Genomic DNA, 22,447 nt, shown 5'->3' with positions numbered 1-22,447 from the left:
TCATATAGCAAATCTACTTCACAAATACTAAGAAATTTCTAAAACAGATAAAATTAGTATAAACAACAAAAACTTTTATGATAGTCATTTTAGGATGGTTAGTTGACACAGAGTTGCTATTGCAAATTTCATATAGTGTCTCTACAAAAGAACATTTTTCAACAGAGACAGTAAGTACAGATATATACAACAAATTAGAGGTACATAAAATTTTACTATTCAACTTACAAAGAACTCTATTCTTTTTTTTAAAAATTTCCATAATTACGCAATCAATATCAGTTAATAGATTATTCCAATTGTACACAAAAGTAAACTTGAAAGAGTATTAATTTAAAAACCCAAGGCATCAGATAAACCATCAAAACAAAAGTTACTAAATTTCAAATGTAAACTTCGGTAACTAGATTTCTTAGATTATTTAAAAAACAAAATCTCACTAGTGTAGACAGAGAGATAGGAGATGGAAGAGAAGGGAGACTGGGAGACTTCCATAATAGAGGTATTTTTTTAAGCAGTGCTCATGACCTCACTATTTTATCTCCATTCCCAAGTGTGCTTGTCCATAAAACCTGTTCATCAGTAAATGGTCATAACTGAAGTACTTTCTTAAAATACTCAAATCATTCCCATTTACTTTTTATTGATCTCATTCATTTACTTGGTAGAACATACCAGAAAGATCATCAAACGTCAGATATTTAATTAGAGCTTAATAAATAATTCTGAATTGAATCACAAGTTAATGATCACTGGGCCTAAGAATTTGGAAACTTGTGTTCTAAAAGACTATCCCTCCCACTCTTCTTATATAACTCACTACTTACTAATAAAAATCGATACTTGTGTCTTACTTTATAAATCATTTTCAAATGCATAATTCCATTTAAATCTAACAATGACTAATGTAAGATATTATGAGGATATTGTTCCAGATTTACCAACTCAGAAAAATGAGGCTTGAAGAATTTAAGTACTTGGACAACAACACATAGGTAGTAAGTGATAGAATGGGAGTAAAATCTAAATATTCTGACTCTTAAAACATTTTTTTCACTATAACATGTTAATAGGTCTCATTATCCTCATTTGAAAAAATTGAAGGTTGGAATAAATGACTCTTGCGTCTTTTTCTAGCTCAAAAGTCTCTCATACTGTGTAGAATTTGGAAAAGTATACATTTAAAGATATTTTAAACTGTAGTTTTTTTATAATGCTTTATAGTTTATGATATACTGAGTCATTACTTATTGCATATTAAATCTTCTGAATAATTATATAGTTAATCATGAATATTATTACTTACTCGCAAAAGGGAAACAGCCATAAAAATATTTTAGTGACTCACCTGAAGAAAACATTTTTCTTTAAGAATTCAAGGTTTCTATAGTTATATTCTAATCCATTATTAAATTTTCAACATTTTAATTCAGTACAGTCACTAAACTCTGTCATTCATTTGTAGATTTTTAAATATATTACAGTTTATATTTGGACTCTAATAACATTTTTAACTTATATAAAAGCTCTTTTGGTAAGCAGAATATATACAAATATATATGCATATATGTGTAAAATGGGTGCCACCTTACCTCCATCCCCATCATCGGATCCTCTGAAACTAGGATCTTTTAACATGTCAAGCTCAGCTAACATGCGCACATAAAGTGCATTCTGTCTGAAGGAAGGATAAAATCTTTCATCTCGTAGCATCAATTCATATACCTTGATGAAATAAATCAAGATATTCAACAATTAATACAGGTATGTGGTGATTTTTACAAAATACAATTTCACCAAAAGACACACTGAGGTCTTGCCATAATGTATCATAGTTACACGCTGTCAGCAATAAGACTTTTTCACAACAAATGATTTCCTCTGATCCCTCCAGTAACTAAATTATATTGAAAAAAATCCTACTGCAACACAAGTCACAGACAGCATGTTCTGGGAAGTGTTTTCTGAGAAATAAGTACATGTAAAGGTTCAAGGCTCATGTTAAAATGAATTTGAAAGACATGTTATTTATATGGCATCAATTCATCAAATTCTGAAACTAAAATATCTAGCTCTACAATCAAATTCAAATAAAACAACCCAACTTAAGGATTTTCCTCAGAAAATAAACGAAATAAACAAAAATATTGGTTTACATTTCTGGAATTGAGAAGTATAATTGCCATAGCTTATCTTTTTAATACCACTCTACTTTTAAAAAGTTTTTAAAAACTAATTACATTACATAAAAGTATTTTTTCTCAAAAAAGATAAAATGATAAATGCTGTACATAATAATACCTTCCTTTGAATGTCATCAAAGATTTCAGGGGTTGGATCTTCATGATTCAAAGTATCTGCTAATTTTGCTACTAAATAGTCATCAACAGTAACTCTTGGAGATGCCTAACAGAGAAAAATAATAGTAATGATCTCTGTAATTTCTTAATACAAGATGATACTTGATAGTATGATAATAATGGAATCATATTATTGAAAATAACTGGCAGGTAAGAATCACTAGTTTGTAAATGACGCCTTGACATTTAAGAAGGATGAAACAGGACTAAATCCTTCTCTTCCTCATGTACTACATAGCAGACTTGTAAACAAACACGGATTTAAATCTCGACTTTTGCCTAACAAGTTATCTCTCACTAAGCTTCATTTACCCCATCTGTAAAATGGAGATAATATTTAAGATTATTGTAAGGATTAAAATAAGATATATACCATAGTGTCTGGCACATAGGAAACACTGTCATTAGGAGATAGTGTTTAGTATTCAGTAGTACTAGATGTATATTAATATGACTGATGAACAAATAAGTGATTTCATTTATTATTTGACACTAGAGAATCCTTTTGAATGTCCTTTAGAGAGACTACTGTTATCCTAAATTTGGTTTTATAACCAATGCTGCAGCAAAGTTCCAGTGTGATATGGGGAAAGAAATCCTTAAAATTAATTCGTTTTAAGAACTTCCACTTCAAAGCATATAGTAACACAGATAACACAAGGAAATACAAAATTTGACATTTCAACTTCAAAAATTACTTTATTAAAAGAAAAAATGCTGAAAAGCTAGATATGTCAACAGCTTCAGCACATCAACTTTTGCATTTTTAGTTCTGAAAAGTCTGGAGAGTAAATGAGCCCTAGAGATAACTTTTAGAGAAACTAACAAAAAGTATTATTTACATAACTTCTCTAATTTATCCAATAAAATAAGGAACAGGTTGGATAAATCAAAAAAGGAGAAAAAAAAGTAAACATCAGGGTATAAATATGTAGGAAAAGGGCTATACAACTTCTAATGCCCCATTGTCAATTCGACACTTTTGTTAGTAAACCTAAGTAGGTTGTGTGGTGGTTGTTTTTCTGAGTGGGATGCTTATTTGTTTTGTGTTTTGGGGGGTAGCAGAGTTGCCCCGAAATAAAAACAGGAGAACTAAACAGCTTCGAGTATGTAACAAATATTAGAGAGGAATATGTTACTTGGTTTTGCCCTTTCATCTGCCCTCTAAGCTCACTAAACTCACTTTCTAGGAAATAAAAAGGGTGAATTTGAAAAATAGTATTTTATAATTACTTAAACTTTACTTTTTCCTATATATCTCAAGTACACAGAATGGATTAAGCCCCATCTTTGGTATAGGATGACCAACACTTTTAGTGTACCAACATGAAACACAACCAGTCAGGATCCCCTCTTCCAAAAAAAGTAACACAAAAATAATATTTATATGGCCAGGCACGGTGGCTCATGCTTGTAATCCCAACACTTCAGGAGGCCAAGGCAGGCGGATCCCTCGAGGCCAGAAGTTTGAGAACAGCCTGGCCCACATAGCAAAAACCCTGTCTCTCTAAAAAAATACAAAAATTAGCTGGGTGTGGGTGCATGCCTGCAATCCCACCTGCTCGGGAGGCTGAGGCAAGAGAATTGCCTGAATCTGGGATGCAGAGGGTGCAGTGAGATTGTGCACTCCAAACTTTATGACAGAGTGAGACTCTGTCTCAAAAAACAAAACAAAACAACAAAACAACAAAAAAGAAATATCTGTACACGTGTTATTACTTTAACGTGAAAATATAAAAGTGAATGTTTTCCCAAAATTATCTCTTAATGTGTATTCTTTACTTTTCTATTACAGAAATGTGATTATTTAAACAAACCAATAGGACTAGCTAAGAGTGGCAAATAATCTGTGTGAGACAAATACAACAATATGTAATTTACAATGTTTGTGACCTCTGATGTACCATTAAACCTTTTTTAAAACTCTATTGGATACTTAAATGTTATAGATTATATTGCTTTGTATTCTTAAAATATAGAAAGACTTTTTAAAAGGCAAATATGTACATAAAAGCAGAATGTATGTGCAAAACAGGTATTATCTATATTTAACAAAAATAAATAATGACTTTTCTATCGAGTCCATGATGTAGTAGGATATTTTTGCTTTTTCTGTTTCCTTCTCTAACAATACTCTTCTGAACTGCCTGAAGCCTTCAGGACATCTTTTTATGCAGTGTTACCACTGAATATAGTCAAACATAAAAATTCACCTTGATTTTTAGATCAGCTGTTTTCAAGCCCACCTCACACTTATTTCTTGTGTCAATCCAATGTGAAGGATCAAGTTAAATAACCTTTTTTAAAAAAAATTTTTTTTAAACAGAGTATCGCTGTTACCCAGGCTGGAGCACAATCGTGTGATCATGGCTCACTGCAGCCTTGATATCCTGGGATCAAGCCATCTTCCTGGCTCAGCCTCCCAAGTAGCTAAGAATACAGCCTTGTGCCACCAACTCCAGCTAATTTTCTTTTCTCTTTTTCTTTTTGTAGATACAAGGTATTGCTATGTTGTCCATGCTGCTCTCGAACTCTTGGCTTCAAGCAATCCTCCCACCTTGGGCTCCCAAAGTACTGGGATTTCAGGTGTGGGCCACTGCACCTAGCCTAAATATCCTCTCAACAAAATAATTTGGGCATGTAATAATTGGGATTTTGTTTATTAAAAACAGGTTTTTAAATGTGTAGAAATTTGATTTGGGTGCTCAAAAAAAAGTCCAAAAACCATATATATGGCTTGTTTGGTAGGTAGATCAATTGTTTGTCAATCAGGCCTTTTCCATCTATAAATTCATCACACAGGCTACCCATGCCTACAATGCTCATTTTTGAATACTTTGAAGCATAATGATGTTATCATAAGTTAAATCCCTTTATGAGGAAAAACGGTTTTTAAATAGACAAACTTTTGAAACTGAAATTCAATTCCAGATAAATTAGTTTTAGTAAAGAAATTCAGAAAATCCTGTTTAAGTTGGCTTTTCTGGTGACACATTTTTTTTTTTTTTTAAATATTCAAGTAGTCTTATTTCAAAAACAGGAGTCATTCTGTTAACTACATGAGTTTTTACCACAACCTACATGTAACATCAAACAACTCAGGTCAGTCTGTCAACTCTTTTCTAGGCTGCTTTTGGCCTCATCAAAGATCACCTACCAATTTTAGAGAAACAGTATATAAATTTCTGTTTACTGTAATCCTTTTCTCCATTTTCATTTAAAAAGTATTTCAAATTAGAGAAAAACATTTTTCTTGTCCTATACTTTAAAAAATACGATTTTACCACAGACCAAGATTTTTGCATTTTTTCTATAGCCAGCAAAAATTAGACCTAATTAAGTGAATTATCTTCTTTTCTATTTCTTGAGTTAGTGTGGCAATCTGTGTCTAAAAATTTGTCCACTTTAAGTTGTTTAATTTGTTGTCATAAAGTTGATCACAGTATTTGCTTACTCCTTTCAATTTCCGTAGGGTCAGGGTTCATGTCTCCTCTTTCATTTATGAATTTGGTTATCTGTGTCTCCTCCCATTTTTTCATGGCCAGTCTAGCTAAAGGTTTGTCAATATTGTTGATATTTTCAGAGAACCAACTTTTGGTTTTAGATTTTCACTATGGTTTTTCTGTTTTCTATTCACGATTCTCATAATAATCTTTGTTTTTTTTCTTCTGTTTGCCTTGGGTTTTTCATTTCTAGATTTTTAAGGTAAAAACTTAAGATTGTTGATTGTAGACCTTTTATCCTACACATTTTTAGAGCTATAAATATTCTTCTAATCACTAAGTAGCTGCATCTCATGAATTCTGATACAATGCATTTTCATTCTCAATTAAAAATACTTTCTAGTTTCCTTGTCACTTCTTGTTGACTCAGAGGCTATTTAGAAATATGTTGTTTAATTTTCGATTATTTGTAGTTTCCCCAAATTTCCTTTTGTTGATTTCTAATTTGATTCCATTCTGATCAAAGAATGATTCCAATACTTTTAAATGGAGATGACTTTTATGGCCTTGCAAATGATTTATCTGGGAGAATGTTTCATGTGTTCTGGAAAATAATGCATATTTTGCTGTCATTAGAGGAAATAGTCTATAGAATAATATACATATATGTATTATAATATTACATATATTACATATATACATAAATTACAATATTAGTATATTATTAGAATATTACATTATTAGAATACATGTATTCTATAAGTTCTAAAGCAATTCTATTCTATATATGTATTCTATACATTCTATAATAATCTATACAATTATTTAAAATATATTCTATAGACACTACAGATGTATTACATTCTACAGAATTATAGTATAGTATATATATTATTCTATAGGATTGAGTTACAATGTTCCTGAAGTCTTGTACATCCTTGATGTTTTTCTAATTGTTTTATCAATTATCTCAAGTGGGGTATTGAAGTCTCCAACTATAACTGTTGAATTGTCTCTCTTACCCTTCAATTCTGCAAATTTTTGTTTCATTCATTGGGGGGCTGTTATTAAATGTATATACATTTAATACATACATTTAAACATACATACATTTTTAAAAAATATATATGTACTCTCTTTTGTTTACTTTTGCATGGTTTATCTTTTTCTATACTTTTACTTTCAGCCTATAGTGAATCTAATATGTGACCCTGAATCTTGATTCTATCATTTAGTATTTGCATGACTGTGGACATGATAATTTGACTGCCTAAACATCAGAATCTTCACTTAAACGAGGATATAGACAGACAGGAAGATTGTTATCGATTAAAGGAAACAATGTTTTTGAGGTAGTCAGCCTGGCATAAGCAATGGATTACAAAAATTATTAATAATACTGATAAAGAAGAAAACAGTAATCAAAAGAAATCCTCACCTTTTCTGATAAATACTGTTCATAAATTCCAACAGCAGCTGCTCTTAAAAGACCTTTGGTTTGGTTGGTTTGATGTTTTCCATCTCTCTGACGACTTAATAAAACTTCTAGCTGCTGTTGGGCGGTAACCCGGTATCCTTCCACTGTCATCCAAAAGAATAGATGTGCTTGACCTCCAGTTTGCTGCATGTAATCTACCAATCAAAAATCCATAATAACATAAATATTAGTGTCACACAATTTGGGGTCCATGTAGTTGTATGACAAGTAAAGAAGGATTAAAGTTTCAAGTGTTTAAAACTTCACATTTTGAAAATATTTTAGCAAAACCCTGAGGTGAAAATATAGTTGTAAATTAGTTATGCTAAAAAAAACAGTTATGTTAAACACAAAAGTGAAGGAATATATTTCATAATTTTTTAAATCCTACTTTTCATGATAAAATCTCTAGTGAATAAATTTGTTACATAAAACATTCAACATTTGTTCTCAATAAAGACTGTTATAATATGAATATTTCTAGACATATTTTTTAAAATGACTCAACAAACCACATATTTTTATCACAAAAATGAAAATGTATAGAGGTTTACTGAAAATGTCCTCCAGATAAAAGCAATTCTAACGTAATAGCAGTAAAATCTAAATTAAAAAAATATATATTAAAATGGTATAAAAACAAAATCCCTCATGTACACATGAACAAAAATGATACAAACAGGTTTTATACATTGTATGTTCTCAATAAAGTACTCTTTCTCAATGAATTTTAATTTGCATTAGAATCTCCTAGAATTTATTTTAAAAGCAGTTTGGTAAATGCACATTAGTTTTGATAACTATTTCCTTCAAAACAAAATACAGTTCTACCTCCATGGTTTCTAAAGAAAAACATTTCAGAGAAGAATAAAGAGAGGACTGAATTTGGCATGCAAAATATTAACTACTTAAAATTTAATAATATTTAAAATTCTTAAAAATTTCAAAGAAGATGTGGGAGTGTGAAACACCAGAATTCTATCTCTCCACCTCCACAGCAAGTGCAATGGCAGAGTCTGATGTAACTAATTTGGAACTCCGGAATCTACTGAAGATTTGCAACATTTAGGGGAAGGCTTGGGAAGTAAGCTCTGGTTAATTTCAGTTCATTTCAGCTCTTAGCACAACTGCAGCTACCCATTCCCCACTCCCAGACCCCTAGAACAAGTAGCTATGCATGCACTCCAGAATTAGTTTGTACACAGCAAGCAGGAACCAGGGTGGACAAAAAACAACTTGTCCTTCAAATATTCAGAATCTAGGCTCTGACAGCACACTGCTGCTTCTGATCACAGAGGTGCACACAAATAGGCAGCCTTTGTTGTTGCATATCTCTTGATTGGTCCAAGCCCCTTTCCTTCCTGCTGAAGTAACGAGCAAAGTATTTAGAAGACTGGCACCCTTTCTCCCTTGACTTGGGCCCATAGTTTTATCTTTTTCTCCCTTTGGGAGCCATGCATTAAAAATGAGGACATTCAAAAGCAACCACATATGTGGGAAAATTAGAAAGTGACTATACCTGCCCAGGGAAAAGCACAAGCTCAGAACAGTCTTGAGAAGACTTTAAGTTTATACCTCAGGCTGATCCTTAGCATAGACAGCCTACATATTAAAAACAAAACAGTAACAACAATAAAGAACAGCAAACCCTAAGGAAAGGGAAGGAAGTGATTTCCAGAGTTACTACATTATTAGAATCAAACAGCCAGTTATTCATACACACACACACACACACACACACACACACACACACCCCACAAGGCACACAAAGTATGTGGCAAGTGTGGCCCATTCAAAGAAGAAAAAAAGTCAACATACATCAACAGAAATTGTCCCCAAAAAAGACCTGACGGAAGATCTACTAGAAGAAGAGTTTAAAATAACTACCTTAAAGATGCCCAAAAGACTAAAGAAGGATGTAAAGAAAGAAAACAATCTATGAATAAAACAGAAAGATCAATAAAGTGATAGAAAACCTAGAAGAAACCAAAATAAAATGATGGAGGTGAAAAGTACATAACTAAAATTAAAAATGCACTAAAGGAAATTTAAGGTAGATTTGAACAGGCAGAGGAATCAGCAAATGTAAGGATAGAATAATAAAAGTTGTAGATTCGAGAAACAGAATGTAAAAATATAAAGAAGAGTAAACAGAGCCTAAGGTACCTGCAGGACCAAGTTACATGTGGGAGTTCTATAAGGAGAAGAAAAAGAGACACAGGCAGATCATATTTGAAGAAACAACTGAAAATTTCCCAAATTTGAAGAAAGGCATGAATATAAATATCCAAAAAGCTCAACAATCTCCAACTAAGATGAATTCAAAGATATCCACATGGAGACACATTATAATTCAACTTTCAAAATATAAATCATCCGAAAGCAGAAAGAGAAAAACAACACATACAAAAAACCCAAATGATTATCAGCGGATTTCTTTCAAGAAACTTTGGAGGCCAGAAGGTGATGGAGTGATATTCAAAGTGCTAAAAGAAAAATATTGTCAAGTTCCTACATCTGACAAAACCATACTTCACAATGAGAGAGAAGTAAGGATTCACAGATAAACAAAAGCAAAGGAAGCATCTTACCATAAGACCTGCCTTGCAAAATGTGCTGAAGGGTAAATTAAACAAAAGGACACTAGATAGTAACTTAGTACCTTGAAATCATATGAAGAAATAAGTATCTCAGTAAAAATAAAAATATGGGCAATTATAAAAGCTAGTATTATTAACAATGATTTGTAACTCTATTTTTTTTTGTTTTCTATGTGACTGGAAAGACGAATATGATTTTTAAAAAATTAACTATCAGTCTGAAAGCCAGAAATATTGTACTTTGTTACTGCACATCCTGGTTTCTACATAATTTACAAAAGTAACTCATTTAAATAAGAACTATTAGTTCATATTTTGAACACACAATTTGTAAAGACTTAGTTTTGTGACATCATCAAAAGAGGGATGGTGACAGAGCTGTAAAGGAGCAAAGTTTTGACTGCATTTGAAATTAAGCTGATATAATTTCAAATTACAGTGTTATAAAGTTAGGATGTTACATGTAATCCCCATAGTAACCACAAAAAAAATAGCTACATAATATACATAAGAGAAATTAGAAATTTAAACATGTTACTACAAAAAAATCAACTAAATACAAAAGAAGTCAGTTATGTAGAAAATGACTATCAAAAAAGATACAAAGCATGTAGAAAACAAGTAACAAGATGACAGAAGTCTTTCCTTATTAATAATTACTTTAAATGTAAATAGATTAAACTTTCTAATCAAAAGACAGAGACTGGCAGAATGGATTAAAAAAATCAATCCAATGATACACTGTCTACAAAGATTTTAGATACAAAGACATAAATAAATTGAAAGTGAAAGGATGAAAAATCATATCACATGCAAACAGCAACCAAAATAGAGCAGGGAAGGCTATACTAGTATCAGGAAAAATAGACTTTAAATCAAAAAAGGTTAAGATATAAATAAGGTCATTATATATTAATAAAAGATTCAGCATAACAAAATGATACAACAATTATGAACATTTTCATACCTAGTAACAGATCACCAAAATATATGAAACATAAACAGACAGATTTGAAGGGAAAAAAAGATAGTGCCACAATCATAGTTTGAGATTTCAATGCCCCACTCTCAGTAATGGATAGAACTAGACAGAAGATGAGTATGGAAATAGAGGACTTAACGCAATATAACAGGTAGATTTAACAAACATACAGAACACTTTCCAACAACAGCAAACAGCTTCTTCTCAGGTACACATGGAACATTTTCTAAAACAGACCATACAGTGGGCCACAAATTGAATCTCATAAAGTTTTTAAAAATGGATATTCTGCAAAGTATCTTCTCCAACTACAATGGGATAAAATTATAAATCAGTAACAAAATTAAAACTGGAAAACTCATATATTTTTGGAAATCAAACAACACACTTTTTATTTACCCTACGTATCCTTTGAAAACATGAAAACACACTCTCACAAACAATAGATCAAAGAAGTAATCACAAGAGAAATTAGAAAATACATAAAGATTAATTAAAACAAACATAACATACCAAACTAACGGGCCACAGCAAAAAGGAAAATCTCAAATCATCTTTCCTTACGTTGTAAAGCTTTCTAACTGTACAATGTAAGGAAATAGAAAAAGAACAAATTAAACCCAAAGCTAGCAGAAGGAAAGAAACAGTAAAGATTACAGCAGAGATAAACAAAAGAGAGAACAGAAAAACAATAGTAAAAGTCAATGAAAGCAATAGTTGATTCTTTGAAAAGAGTGACAAAATTGACAAACATTTATCTAGGAGGACAAAAAGAGAAAAGACTGAAATTACTAAAATCGGAAGTGAAAGTGAGGATATTACTAATGACTCTACAAAACTAAAAGTACTATGAACACCTGTACGCCAATAAATCGGACGTCCTAGTGAAAATGGAAAAATTCCTAGAACACAGAAAATCTACCAAGACTAAATCATGAAGAAATTGAAAATCTGAGGAGACTGATAGGTAGTAAGGAGACTGAATCAGTAACCAAAAATCCTCAATAAAGAAAAGACCTGGACCTGAATAGCTTTACTGGTGAATTCTATCAAATATTTAAAGAAAAAGTAACACCAATCCTTTTTAAATTTTTCCAAAAAATTAAACAGGAAACACTTCCGAACTCATTCTATGAGGCCAGCATTATTCTGAAAACAGAGCCAGATAAAGATAGTACAAGAAAACTACAGACCAATGTTCCTTACAAAGATTGATGTAAAAATCCTCAATAAAATACTAGCAAAACAAATTCAGCAGCATATTAGAGATTATACACCATGACTAAGGTAGCATTTATTCCTGGAATCCAAAGATGGTTGAACATACCAAAAAAAAAAAATCAATGTAATACAGCACAACAGAATGAAGGATAAACACCACATATCTTAATTGATGGACAAAAAGCATTTCACAAAATTCCACACTTTCATGAAAAGACTCAATAAACTAGGAACAGAAGGCTACTACCTCAAAATAATAAAAGCTGTACATGAAAAAGCCCACAGTGAATATTATACTCAATGATGAAAGACAGAATACTTTTAAGATCAGGAACAAGACAAAGATGCCTGCGTTTGCCACTTCCGTTCAACGTAGTACTGGAAGTACTAGGTAGAGAAATTAGGAAAAGTGGAGGGAAAGGAGAAGAGGTAAAGGGAGAAGCGAGTGTGTGCACGTGTACACACACACACACGAATATTATTCAGCATTAAAAAGGAAGGAAATTCTCACATATGCTGTAACATGGATAAAACTTGAGGGCATATTCATGTTAAGTGAGTAAGCCAGTCACAAAAAGGCAAACACTGTACAATTCCACCTACATGAGGTACTTAAGAGTAGTCAAAATCATAGAGACAGAAAGCAGAACAGGTTGCAGGGGTTGAGGGTGTGGGGAATGGAGAGAGTTGGTGTTTAATGAGTAGAGTGTCAGTTTTGGAAGATAAAAATAATTCTGGAGATTGATGGTTGTAATCTCTGTACAATATCATGAATACATTTAATATCACTGAATTATACACTTAAAAAATAGTTGAGATACTAAATTTTATGTGTATTTTACCACAATAAAAAATGGAAAAAGAAATTCAATGGCTATATCATTTAAACAGAATTGATCTACCTACCCATAAAAAATTGTAGTGCAACATTGTCTACAAGAATGCTGTCCAGGGGGACTGTGCAAAGTTTCCCAAAGTTTGCTGCAAGTTTCACAGTATTTATTTCCTACAGGCAAAAGTGAATATAAGTTAATATTTTATCTAATCATTCATTGTTAAAGATGTTTACATAAATATAAGGAAAAAATCAAGCTAAAATGAAGTAAAGATGAAGTTCTTTCCTTCTCATGCATGTTGTTTCCCAATAGATATACATTCTGTGAATTTAAATTCCTAGTTAAGTGTTGCTTAGCAAATTAAAAATATTAACACATTAAAAATATTATCATTCAACTCTTTCAATATAAAATAAATAGAAATCAATATATTTTCAATTATTCTCTCTATATATATATTCCAAATGAAAACGAACATTCTAGAGGCTAAAAGGGTGAAGGAAATGTTTAATATATGCAAGAATTTTTAAAACTCAACATTTTCATGTATAAAGTCTATTTATTACTAGGAAGACAAAATATGCCTAAAGAGTAATTTTGCTCCTAACTCAATAAAAATCTCTAATTATTACAGAAAATGTGTTTTTTCCAGACTCTCTAAACAGCGAATTTCAGACATACTTTTCAATGTCACAGAACAAGGAAACAACCTATGTGTGAAAAAAAAAAAAAAAAAAAGGAAAAGTTGGGTTCAAAATTTAAAGAGCATCTACGTATCAGGCATTGTGCTAGTTACATTACACATATTACTTCATTTAATCTGTACAGCAATACTGTTGGATATGTATCACCAAGCCTACTTAACAGATAAGGAAAACGAAGAAGAAAAAGGTTGCCTATTAAGTCACAAAGCCGGTAAGTATGACTATGTGTTTTCAAATGCTGCTGCCCTTTCCATAACAGCCATAATGTTTCTATGAATTATTCATTTTCACTGGCTTCTTTATATTCCCAAATCTATACTTCAGAACCTTTATTTAAAAAAGAAAAATAGGCAGGTTTACTGTAAATGAAGTAGGCTGCCATATACAGAGGCAGATACTAAATTAAGCACAAGTGGTAAACAAAGGAAAATGAAGAGAATTAAAAAAGAAAAACAAATTCATCTCTATAATTTGTATTTTCCTTCATGTAAGTACTGAATAATAACAGCGAACTGACTTTCAAAGTCCGGTAGAGAGCAACCTAGAGCCAGCACATGATTTCTAAGTCTCCCTTCTTCAAATTGTATCACCTCTTTATCCTGCCCAGCAGCGGCTCCACAGATACAGGATGGGAAGGAAAATTCACTGAGGATAAAGGTTTCTAAGATTTCAAGATAAGTAACATAACTATGTAACTGCAAATCCATGGGGATTCTGAGTTTATTTACAAAGGAAAACACTGTATGATCTGAACTCATTAAAAAATAAAAGCTTGTATTCAAAATGGAATTGACAGGCTTGCAAACAAAATATCTAAATTTTAAAAGGATTCAATATCAAAAAGTGCCTGGGAAAAAACACTGAGTAATGACGCTGAAAGATCACTACCTCTGAGATCTAGATAAGGAAGTAAAGAAAAGCACAAGTGAAACTGTATCTTTCATCTATGCTAATTTGCATAAGTATATAAACTAGTTTTAAAATAAAGTTAACCAAAACAAAGGTACACACACACACACACACACACACACACACGTAACAAATATGGCCCTCAAGTAATGTTTCTTAAGTTATAATTCACCTAGAAAACTAAATTTAACGTGTTTTTTTGTTTGTTTGTTTTTTTGAGACAGAGTTTCGCTCCTGTTGCCCAGGCTGGAGTGCAATGGCATGATCTTGGCTCACCGCAACCTCCAGGTTCAAGTGATTCTCCTGCCTCAGCCTCCCGAGTAGCTGGGATTACAGGCATGTGCCACCACGGTTTTTAAAAATAATTCTTCTATTCCTTAAGGAATTTAAATACACTGTAAAATTATAAGACCAGAGAGTCATAAATAAATTTTCAAAACAGAAAACCACAGCAAAAATGTGACCTCATTAAAAACCTAAGGGTATTAAGAAATGTTTTTTCCTGCGTTAAAACCCCAAATCTCTGCTCTCCTTTAGAGCAAAACTTCTCTAAAGAGCAACTATCATTACTGTTTCTAATTTACCTCTTCTCATTCTCTCATGGACGAACTCCAATTAAGATTTTCTCCAGTACTCCACAAAAAAAGCTCTCATTAGATCACCAATAATCCAGAAGGTAGTAAGTCCACTGATCAATTCTCAGTCTTCATCTTTCTCCATGTTATCCTTTGATACACCTCATCTTTCCCTTTTATAAACACTTTTTACATTTGGCTTCTGAGATATTGATAGGGACAGGGTGCACAAAATTCTAGGCAGAAAAGGGTGGTCCCTAGCGAAACACCACCCTCAAGCCAAAAAGCCTGAGACCGAAGCCCTAAGTGAAAACTTACATCCCTGTTTTCCTGCTCAAAGTTGCCTTTTTCTAAACCATCCATGGCTGCACACCACCCCATTCTGTGCCTATAAAAACCCCAGACTCAGTTGGTAGCCGGGACTACGGCTGGCCATTGGAGAGAAGTGACTCGACTTCAAAGAGACAGCTTGATGGCATAACTTCAGAAAGAATCCAAATGGAGACAGTCGGACTTCAGGGGAAGATTACCTACCTGCCCCATTCCCCTTTTCAGCTCCCCTTCCCACTGAGAGCCACTTTCATCGGCCATAAAATCTCCAGCATTTACCATCTTTCAACTCATTCATGTGACTTCATTTTTCCTGGACGCCGAATAAGAGCTCAGAAGCCACGAGTACAGACACAAAAGGCTGTCACACTGGCCCTTTGCCCTCACCAGCGGAGGGCAGCCGCCTCATGCAAAAAGGCAAATGGTCCACTGAGCTGTTAACCCTTAAGCCATCCACAGACAGCAGAGCTAAGAGAGCACTGTAACACACCTTCTGGGGCTCTGGGAGTCACAGGCACCCCCAATTGGACAGCTGTAGGGCCTGAACAGGGTTTGCTTTTGCCAGCACTAATGCATCCGGCCAGTTCCTCCACCCACTCACTTGTGCACTCCCTATTGCGAGGGGTGGAATACAGTGGGTCCAAGTGAGTGGAGTTTAATCTCGCCAGTGCCAAAGTGGCAGGCTTGTTCCAGTACTCCTTTACTCAAGTTCCCACTCATTTGCTTGCGTGCTCCCCGACACAAGAAGTTGAGAATGGCAAGATGAGTAAACAAGACACCCCTGTTGCAAGTCCTGCGAAGGGGTCAGGGAAATATCCTGCTTCAGTATCACATGCTCAGGTTTTCCTCCAATCTCACTGGCTATTTACTTTGTTTCTTTGGCTAGATTCTTTACTTTGTCTTAAACTCTATTCACTGAAGTGTAGTAGGACCAAGTCACCAATGCATTCCTACTTACACACACTCTTTTAGGTAACATCATCCAGTCTCTCATTAAACATCTGATAATTGTTGAGAATTTACAAACTTCATCTCCATCACTAACTTTTCCTTAGAACTCAAGATTACCAAGTAGCATGTCTACTTGAACATCAAACAGGGATATCAAATTAAAATACACAAAACTCAATTCTCTTTTCCAAACCTCCTCCTCTCTGTGTGTTACCCAATTCAGTAAACAGCACCACTATTTATACAGTTGCTCAAACCAAAATACCCTAAAACTGTCCTTGAGTTATTTTTTTTTTCTTTCTCACCCCATATTCACTCCATTAAGAAAATCCTACTAGCACTATATCCAGTCTCTAATCGCTTCTCACAACCTCCATAGACATCTCTTACCTAGTTTTAAATCAGGAGTATCGCAAATAATCTTTCAGTTTCCATTCTTACCCACATTGTCTCACACTTTGTGTCTATTCTTCACAAAGAATAAAGATAATAATTTTAACTTTTAGCTCGTAAGTCAGGTAATGTCACTTGCCAGGGCAAATCGCCAATTGATTTTCATCATAATTAGAATAAAACTCTTACTATGGCCAGTAAGACCATATATGACCATGTAAGATCTAATCCCCCGGTTCTTCTATGACTTCATTCCTAGCACAATAGCTCATTCATTCCTTACCAATCACAACAACCTCCTCCAATTCACCAAAGACATTCTTACCTTAGTGCTCCTGCATCTGCTCTTATGACTGCCTGTAAGATCGATACTTCAAAGGCAAACAAAAATACAGCACAGGACTAACTGCCTCATGTTATTTAGATCTCAGTACAATCAAGTGTCATCAAACCTCTCAGCACCTATCTAAACCAGTCCAAGACATTCTCTATACGCTACTTTGCTTTATTATTGTTTTTTTGCAGTAGATATCACCACCTGATATTATGCATCAGTTTGCTTATTGGTTTATTTCCTGACTCTGCAACTAAAATGTAAACTCTATGAAAAGAGTTTGTCTACTTGGCTCTTCTAAAAAGCATCCAACTCACAAAACTGAATAAATGTAAATTTTGAATAAACAAATGATACCCAAGTAAATGCATAAATAAATCAAGGAATAAAATAAAATCTTCAATTACTTTAACATTTTTCAGGCAGCGCTTTAGTTAACCTTTTTGGCATGCTTTAACAAATATTTATATCACATTGTCGAAAAGAAAACTCTTTTTAAAGTCCTCTTGTAAAGTGCTGCACTGGAAAATGTCCTACTTTTTGTCCTTTACTGTGCATTTTAATCCCTATAAAGTATTTATAACTAAACATTAATTCAAAAGTACTTTACTTACTTTGCCTGACTGCAATCGCTGTATTCTTGAGTCACATACCTTCTTTACGAATAGTAAGCTATTTATTTGATTTTTGATAGTGTTGATATCTAAAAGTAAACAAATCATGAACTAGAAAGTGGTAATGTTATTTATTAAATACTTTAAACATGCACTTACTGTAATTTAACAAAATAACCAATAATACAGCAATTGTTTTATTCAATAAAAGAAACCATCTGAAATTATACAGTGAAATTATTTAATTAAAAGTAAACCATGCCAATTACCTCCACTCTAGGGATAATTACAATGATCACATTCTCGCATTCTGAAAATAAAGCTTTTACTCTAACTAAGCACATGTTAATCTAATAAGGAAGATTTAATTAAAGTGAAAACATTAATAGCAGAAAATGACATTTAGGTAAATTAATCAAAGTTTTGAAGATATAATAATCCTTCAAAAAAATAAGTTAAATACATTACTTACCATCACCAGCTGTATCTAGAGATCTAAGATACTGTAATTCTTCTGCTGCCTTATCTCTGACTGCTTCTAGCTCTCCAATATTGTCACTCAATTTAATAATGTTCATAAAGGCCTCATAGTTGCAGTTAGAATCCCGGATCTGAAAACAAGTTTAAGAAAAATAGGTGAAAGAGGAACTCACTTATTAAAAGGAAAACTGAATCCTGAGTGCCTACTATGTACTAGGACAATTTGCTGCATACTCAGTGCTTACAACAAAAAGAAAAAAGCTCTGTATTTGGGCACCTATATTTGGGCACCAATGGGTCTTAGACTGCAAATAAAACAAAGTAAGTATTATATAGCATGCTTGAAACTGTAGGAATAGGAATATGCTCACAATATTTGATGATAGCAAAGAAGCCATGAAGACTGGAACTAAACCAAAGACAAGCTGAGCAGAAGATATGGTCAGCAGCAATGGACAGCAAATCTTCTGTTATAGTATAAAGGTTTTAGCTTTCACTCTGAAGCAAGTCAGAAGTTGAACTGGAAAGTTTAAACAGAAGAGTAACACTCTCTAACCTAAAATATAACACAATAACTGTGTTGCTGTATCAAAATAAAGGCAGAGCCAAAAACACAAAAAAAGGCCAGTTAATAATACAAGTGAAAGATAATAGAGTCAGGGAGCAGGGTGGTGACAGTGGTGGTATGGTACAAAGTGTTTTATAAAGTGTTTTCTGGTAAGAAGTGTTCTGTAAAGACAATGCCAAAAGAATTTGCTGATAAATCAGATATGGCCATGAAATAAAGAGAACATAGAACTACACTAGCATCGTTGGCCTGACAACTGGAATAGTGGAGTTACCACTAAACAAGATGGAGAAAAAAATTAAGAGATGCAGCATTTGCCAGGGGCGGTGGCGGGGAGGCAAAATATTATGAGGGTGTTTTTGGCAAAATTAAGTGTGAGATCTCATTGAATATAAAAATGGTCATTAGCATGCTTTTGAATATGATGGACAAGAGTTCAGAAAGGAGGACTACACAGAAATACACATTTAAAAGTCATTGACATGGAGATGACACTTAAAACCATGAACATGGATGGAAATAATCAAGAGAATGAGGATAAAGTGAAAAAAGAAGAGATCTAAGGACAGATACTCAGAAGCTTTACTTACACAGCAAAAAGACTGAGAAAGGCCAAAAACGTAGAAAAAAAAAAATCAACAAACTTTGGTGTTCTAACAAGCCAAGTAAAGAAGTGTTTTTAAAAAAATGATGGCTGGGTGCAGTGCTTGTAATCGCAGCACTTTGGTAGGCCAAGGCGGGTGGATCACCTTAAGTCAGGAGTTCGAGATCAGCCTGGCCAACATGGTGAAACCCCGTCTCTACTAAAAATACAAAAATTAGCTGGGCATGGTGGTAGGTGCCTGTAATCCCAGCTACTTGGAAGGCTGAGGTGAGATAATCGCTTGGGCACAGGAGACAGAGGTTGAAGTGAGCTGAGATCGTGCCACTGCACTCCAGGTTGGGCGCCAGAGTGAGATTCTGTCTCAGAAAAGAAAATAAAAAAAGAGAGGGAAAATGTAGACAGCCAACAGTCAACCCTCTTATAAAGTTTTGCTGTAAAAAAAATAAGCAGGAGAAAAGAGTATGCCTAAAATGGAATGTAAGATCAATGACTTGCTTCATCTGCTTTTTAAGATGAGATAATGACAAAGGTGTATGATAATAAGAATGATCATATAAAGAGTAAAAATGTGATGGTACAGAGAGAAAGTGTAAAATTGCCAAAGCAATAAAATGAAATTGTCTAGAAGGAGTTGGTTACAATGCACACATAAAGGACTTGCTTTACCTAGATACGTGGGTATTTCATCCACAGTAACAGAAGAAAATATAAAATATACATGCATAGATACAAGTTATGAATGTATGAGATAACAGGATATTACGAAACATCTCTTTTGATTTCCTTAATTTTTTCAGTGGAGTACTAAGGTCATGAGCTAAGAGAAAAGATGTGAAAAAAATACGCTAAATGAAAGTGAAGGAAGTATAAAAGAGTTGATCAGAAGAGTGGAGCAGATAATATAACCGGAAAAATTTAATGACTGCAAGGCAAGAAAGAATAAGGGCACAAATGAGATTCGTGCTCATGAATTTAAAATGAGATCAGTGTAGGTTTCTTTTTCTTCATCAGCCATATTCACCTGCTTAAAAGTAGGAATGGAGAAGCAGTTATGTTGGATTTAACCAGTGTTGTAGTATCAATAAGCAAATAAAGAGGTAAAGAAGTACAGGATGTTGTGGAGGAATTAATAACTATGACTGTAAATAAAATTTAAACTAAGCAAAGCAAGAAGAGTGGGCTGTGAAAAGGTAATAGACTTGAGATGTTATCTATTTTAAACAAAAAGCCAAATAACTGAATACTATAAAAGCACAAGACTGTGTAAAAAGATACATTACGGGCCGGGCGCGGTGGCTCAAGCCTGTAATCCCAGCACTTTGGGAGGCCGAGACGGGCGGATCACGAGGTCAGGAGATCGAGACCATCCTGGCTAACACGCTGAAACCCCGTCTCTACTAAAAATACAAAAAATTAGCCGAGCGAGGTGGCGGGCGCCTGTGGTCCCAGCTACTCGGGAGGCTGAGGCAGGAGAATGGCGTGAACCCGGGAGGCGGAGGTTGCAGTGAGCTGAGATCCAGCCACTGCACTCCAGCCTGGGCGACAGAGCAAGACTCCGTCTCAAAAAAAAAAAAAAAAAAAAAAAAGATACATTACGTAGAAGGGATCAATTATACAGTGGAAGCTGACTTCTGATTAGAAACAGAGGCAAGAGGAAAACAAAACAATTTTTAAAGTACTAAAAGAAAAAGTACAGCAATTCTACATCAATGAAATATCCTTCAAACTTGGCAGTAAATAAAAATATTTTCAGAGAATAAAAAGGTCAGATAATTTGTCACAAGAAAACTGCCAACAGGCCGGGCATGGTGGCTTACACCTGTAATCCCAACACTTTGGGAGGCTGAGGTGGGTGAATCACGAGGTCAGGAGTTCAGGACCAGGCTGGCCAAAATGGTGAAACCCCGTCTCTACTAAAAATACAAAAATTAGGCAGGCATGTTGGCAGGCACCTGTAATCCCAGGTACTTGGGAGGCTGAGGCAGAGAACTGCTTGAACCCGGGAGGCGGAGGTTACGGTGAGCCGAAATCATGCCACTGCACTCCAGCCTGGGCGACAGAGCAAGACTCCGTTTCAAAAAAAATAAAATAAAATAAAACAAATTAAAAAAAGAAAAGAAAAGAAAATTGGCAATACACAAAATCCTAAAGAAAGTTCTTCAGAATGAAGAAAAATGACCACAAAACTAAAATTTGTACCTACAAAAAATAATGAAGAGTACTGAAAATACTAAGTAAATGTATGAGCGTAAACAATTTTTTTCTATTTTTTTATTTCTTTAAGAAAGGGTGTTTAACACAACAATGAGCATGGCACTGTGGAGTAAATTGTAAGTGTAGATATAAAATATATAATGAAAGGTTCTTCATATTTCATATGAGGTGATAAAGTACTGCCCTCTAGGCATATGATGACAGCTTAAAGAGGACACTAATTCTTAGAGCAACCACTAAAATAATAATGGTTATAATAACAAGGAATAGCTGGAAAGTCATTAAAATAATTAAACAGAATACAGTAATACCTTGTTTCAATTCCACTGTGCTTTACTATGACACTTCACACTGTGTTTTTTTAACAAACTGAAGTTTTCTAGCAACCCTGTGTCCAGAAACTCTTATCAGCATTTTTCCAACAACATGTGTCCACATCATGGGCATAATCACATTTTAATAATTTTCAGAATATTTCAGACTTTTTCATTATTACTATATCTACTATGGTGATTAGTGATCTTTGATATTATTATTGCTTTGGTGCACTACAAACCATATTCATTTAAGATGACAAAATTAATTGATAAATTGTTTTGTAAATTCTGACGGCTCTATAACTGACCATTCTTCTGTCTCTCTCCCTCTAGCAGGGCCTCTCTATTAATTGAGACACAACAACACTGAAGCTAGACCAATTAGTTACCCTACAATGAACTCTAAGTGTTCAAGCAAAAGGAAAAGTCACAAATCTTTCATTTTCAATCAAAAGCTAAAAATGACTAAGCTTAGCCACGAAAATGTATCAAAAGCCAAGAGAGACTGAAAGCTTGCTCTCTCACACTAAACAAT

At 33.7% G+C, this 22,447-nt stretch overlaps 1 protein-coding gene across 8 annotated transcripts in view; it reads right to left on the bottom strand.

Moving 5' to 3' along the window:
* SNX13 (sorting nexin 13) overlaps positions 1 to 22,447 on the bottom strand; it is a 214,013-nt gene that overhangs the window by 98,401 nt on the left and 93,165 nt on the right. For 7 of the 8 annotated variants that reach the window (XM_031936047.1, XM_031936048.1, XM_031936049.1 and 4 more), the window contains 6 exons: positions 18,202 to 18,340; positions 17,730 to 17,818; positions 12,990 to 13,089; positions 7,242 to 7,435; positions 2,302 to 2,406; positions 1,593 to 1,725 (listed from right to left, as the gene is read on the bottom strand). In XM_031936047.1, coding sequence (XP_031791907.1) covers positions 1,593 to 1,725; positions 2,302 to 2,406; positions 7,242 to 7,435; positions 12,990 to 13,089; positions 17,730 to 17,818; positions 18,202 to 18,340 — 760 coding nt within the window. The remainder of the gene's footprint in view (positions 1 to 1,592; positions 1,726 to 2,301; positions 2,407 to 7,241; positions 7,436 to 12,989; positions 13,090 to 17,729; positions 17,819 to 18,201; positions 18,341 to 22,447) is intronic. The other variant, XM_023215918.2, reaches the window with a different exon arrangement.

Source organism: Piliocolobus tephrosceles, chromosome 8, assembly GCF_002776525.5.
Source record: "Piliocolobus tephrosceles isolate RC106 chromosome 8, ASM277652v3, whole genome shotgun sequence".
Classification (NCBI taxonomy): Eukaryota; Metazoa; Chordata; class Mammalia; order Primates; family Cercopithecidae; genus Piliocolobus; species Piliocolobus tephrosceles.
This window is presented reverse-complemented; position numbering and strand designations above follow the sequence as displayed.